This window comes from Triticum urartu, chromosome 1A, assembly GCF_056163025.1.
Source record: "Triticum urartu cultivar PI428250 chromosome 1A, HENAU_Tu73, whole genome shotgun sequence".
In the NCBI taxonomy this organism is placed as follows: domain Eukaryota; kingdom Viridiplantae; phylum Streptophyta; class Magnoliopsida; order Poales; family Poaceae; genus Triticum; species Triticum urartu.
Window position 1 is genome coordinate 578,157,780 of NC_141873.1, and position 2,953 is coordinate 578,160,732.

Genomic DNA, 2,953 nt, shown 5'->3' on the forward strand with positions numbered 1-2,953 from the left:
TGTGCTTTCGCGAGAAGCATGGCCGTGCCTCCTCGGAAACCAAAAAAACGTATTTTCTGTTTTTTCCTTCCGCGAGAATCATGGTTTTGCTTCTGCGAGGGGCACGTTTGTGATTTCGTGAGAGGCACGGTGTGCCTCTTTCGAAAAGGGAAAAACCCGTGCTCCCGGTTCGGTTTTTCGTCCGGTTTTTTTCGTGAAAAAAAAGTTCGTCAAAACCTATCAACATGGGATCTAGTTTTGAAGATCTCGACACAAGGAATCCAACGGTGAAAGCGGTTCAATAACACTAGGTAATGCGCTTCTACATTGATAAAGAGAGAAAGATGGCGACCCTTAGCAAGAAATAAAGCATGCTTCGCTAGGTAATGCGCTTCCATATCCTATATACATAAGAAGTTGATCCCCACTATCCTATTTATCTTAACATGCACACATGCCACCTCATCAAAGGTCCACCACTACATGCATGAGAAAATGTTTTCCATTATTAGTTGATCTCATGCACACCTTTCACCTCACCACACATGCCACCTCATCAAAGGTTCACTCAAAATGCATAAATTTTTTTCATTACATTATGCCACTTATATTAAAAATCTAACTACACAATAATCAAATATAATATATAATATTTAATTTTAGCTTTAGTTCATATTTTTTGGCGGAATTAGTTATTAATTCAACTATGGAAGTTTCATACAATTAAATCACTAAAATATAGTGTAATCGGTTCCCGCAGCAACACGCGGGGTATTTTCTAGTTCACTTAAAATACCGGACGCCGTGCGGGTTTAGCTAGTAGGTAATCTATATCGTGGAGAAGTCGAAGCCACCGCCCACCAGCCTGCGAGAGTGCGAGAGGCGGCGACGATGACATTCTTGGCGGCATGAATATGCGTGGCTTCTAGTGAGTCCTGACAACGATTTTCTCCCCGTTGTACTCGGATTAACGGGGCAAAATCTATTTTTTACACATATGAATCAAATAAACTCGACAAAAGATGATATTAAAAGTTTCCTATATACATAAGAAGTTGGTCCCCACTATCCTATTTATCTTAACATGCACACATGTCACCTCATCAAAGGTCCACCACTACATGCATGAGAAAATGTTTTTCATTATTAGTTGATCTCATGCACACCTTTCACCTCACCACACATGCCACCTCATCAAAGGTTCACTCAAAATGCATAAATTTTTTTCATTACATTATGCCACTTATATTAAAAATATAACTACACAATAATCAAATATAATATATAATATTTAATTTTAGCTTTAGTTCATATTTTTTGGCGGAATTAGTTATTAATTCAACTATGGAAGTTTCATACAATTAAATCACTAAAATATAGTGCAATCGGTTCCGCAGCAACGCGCGGGGTATTCTCTAGTTGATAAAGAGAGAAACACTCTACATAAAAAAAAACACTCTAGCAAAAGAAATGCAAAGAAAATGCAACTAAGAAGGGGAACTGGGCCTGTGCATATGGATATGGTTCCATTTTGGTGGGCTGGGAGAGGATTCGCTCTGGCCTAAGAAACTGGGCCTGTAGTCCTTACCCAGACGACTCTTCCATCTTTGGTGCCGTGTCTCTGATCCACATTCCCCGCGCCGTGCGATTTCACCTCGATCACAGCCGCCGCCGGCGTCTTGTTCATCACCGAGCTCCAGGTATGCTGCCCTCCTCTTCCTTCTGATCTTGAAAGAGAGACATCCGAGTGGAGTGCATCTCAACCCTAAACAAACTGCCTCTACCACTCGTAGCAGGAGCAGGGCGCCCCGGGCACGGGATGGAAAAGAGGAGGAGGAAGGAGGAGGAGGAGGAGGAGCAGGCGGTAGAGGGCCTCCCCAACGACCTTGTCTGGGAGTTCCTGTCGAGGGTGCCGTACCAGTCGCTGTGCCGCTCAAAGTGTGTGTCGACGGCGTGGCTCGCACTGTGTTCCGACCCCGCCGTCCGTCGGAGATCGCCTCAGACGCTCTCCGGTTTCTTTGGCCTCTCCCACAGCGGCAGCAACCGTTTCGTCAACCTTTCCGGCAGAGGCCGGCCGCTGGTCGACCCTTCTCTCCCTTTCCTCCACGGCTTCGAAAGCGTAAAGCTCCTAAACTGCTGCAGCGGCATCCTTCTCTGCCACGGTATGCGAGCAGACGGCGCGCAATACATTGTGTGCAACCCTGCGACCGAGGAGATCTGGGCCGTGATACCCGCGCCTGATAGGCATGAGACACCACACCCTCTTGTTTACCGCACCATCTGCTTGTGTTTCGACCCGGTCGTCCCCTCTCGCTTCGCGGTGTTTGTCATCATTGATAATGGTCACGACACTATCCTGATGGAGGTCTACTCGTCGGATACCGGAGAATGGACGTCCATGTCGAGCCGATGGGGTCACCGAATTGTGTTGTATAACTATGAACCAGGGTACTTCTTCTTAAATGGTACTCTGCATTCCGATGCCTATGATTCTCGTGTGGAGACATTTGACTCGAATGGTAAATCAATAAATATGGTGGTTACGGTGGACACAGGCGGGAATACTTGGAGGACAACTCCACAACCGCCTCTAGCTCAATTTACTTCCATTGGGTTCTCTCAGGGACGCTTACATGGTATTGAGATGGAAGATGGTGGTGGTTACCGGATATCAGTCTGGATTCTCGAGGATTATGCTAGTGGACAATGGACCTTAAAGCACACAACCAGTGTGCAGGAGCTGCTAGGAAGGCCTTGTATAAAGAACAAAGAGTGCTACGCCTTTGTTGCACTCCATCCAGAACGTAACCTGATTTTTCTTAATGGTGGGGTGGATCCGGAACATACACTTATGTCCTATGATATGGATACCCAGAAGTTGCATGTTATCTGCAATCTTGAAGATTATGAGATGCAAGATTTTCGACCTTACATTCCCTGCTTTGTGGAATGGCGGCCGTCAAATGCTCCCTGA

The 2,953-nt window shown here is 45.8% G+C and overlaps 1 protein-coding gene across 1 annotated transcript; it reads left to right on the plus strand.

The window, feature by feature from the left end:
- The first annotated feature begins 1,798 nt into the window (after window positions 1-1,798).
- Window positions 1,799-2,953, plus strand: LOC147992980 (F-box protein At5g07610-like). Its single transcript, XM_087539187.1, has one exon. The coding sequence runs from the start codon at window positions 1,799-1,801 to the stop codon at window positions 2,951-2,953; it is 1,155 nt and encodes a 384-aa protein (XP_087395313.1).

Coding starts and splice junctions, on each gene's coding strand:
- LOC147992980 (XM_087539187.1), top strand. CDS start 1,799: ATGGAAAAGAGGAGGAGGAAGGAGGAGGAGGAGGAGGAGCAGGCGGTA.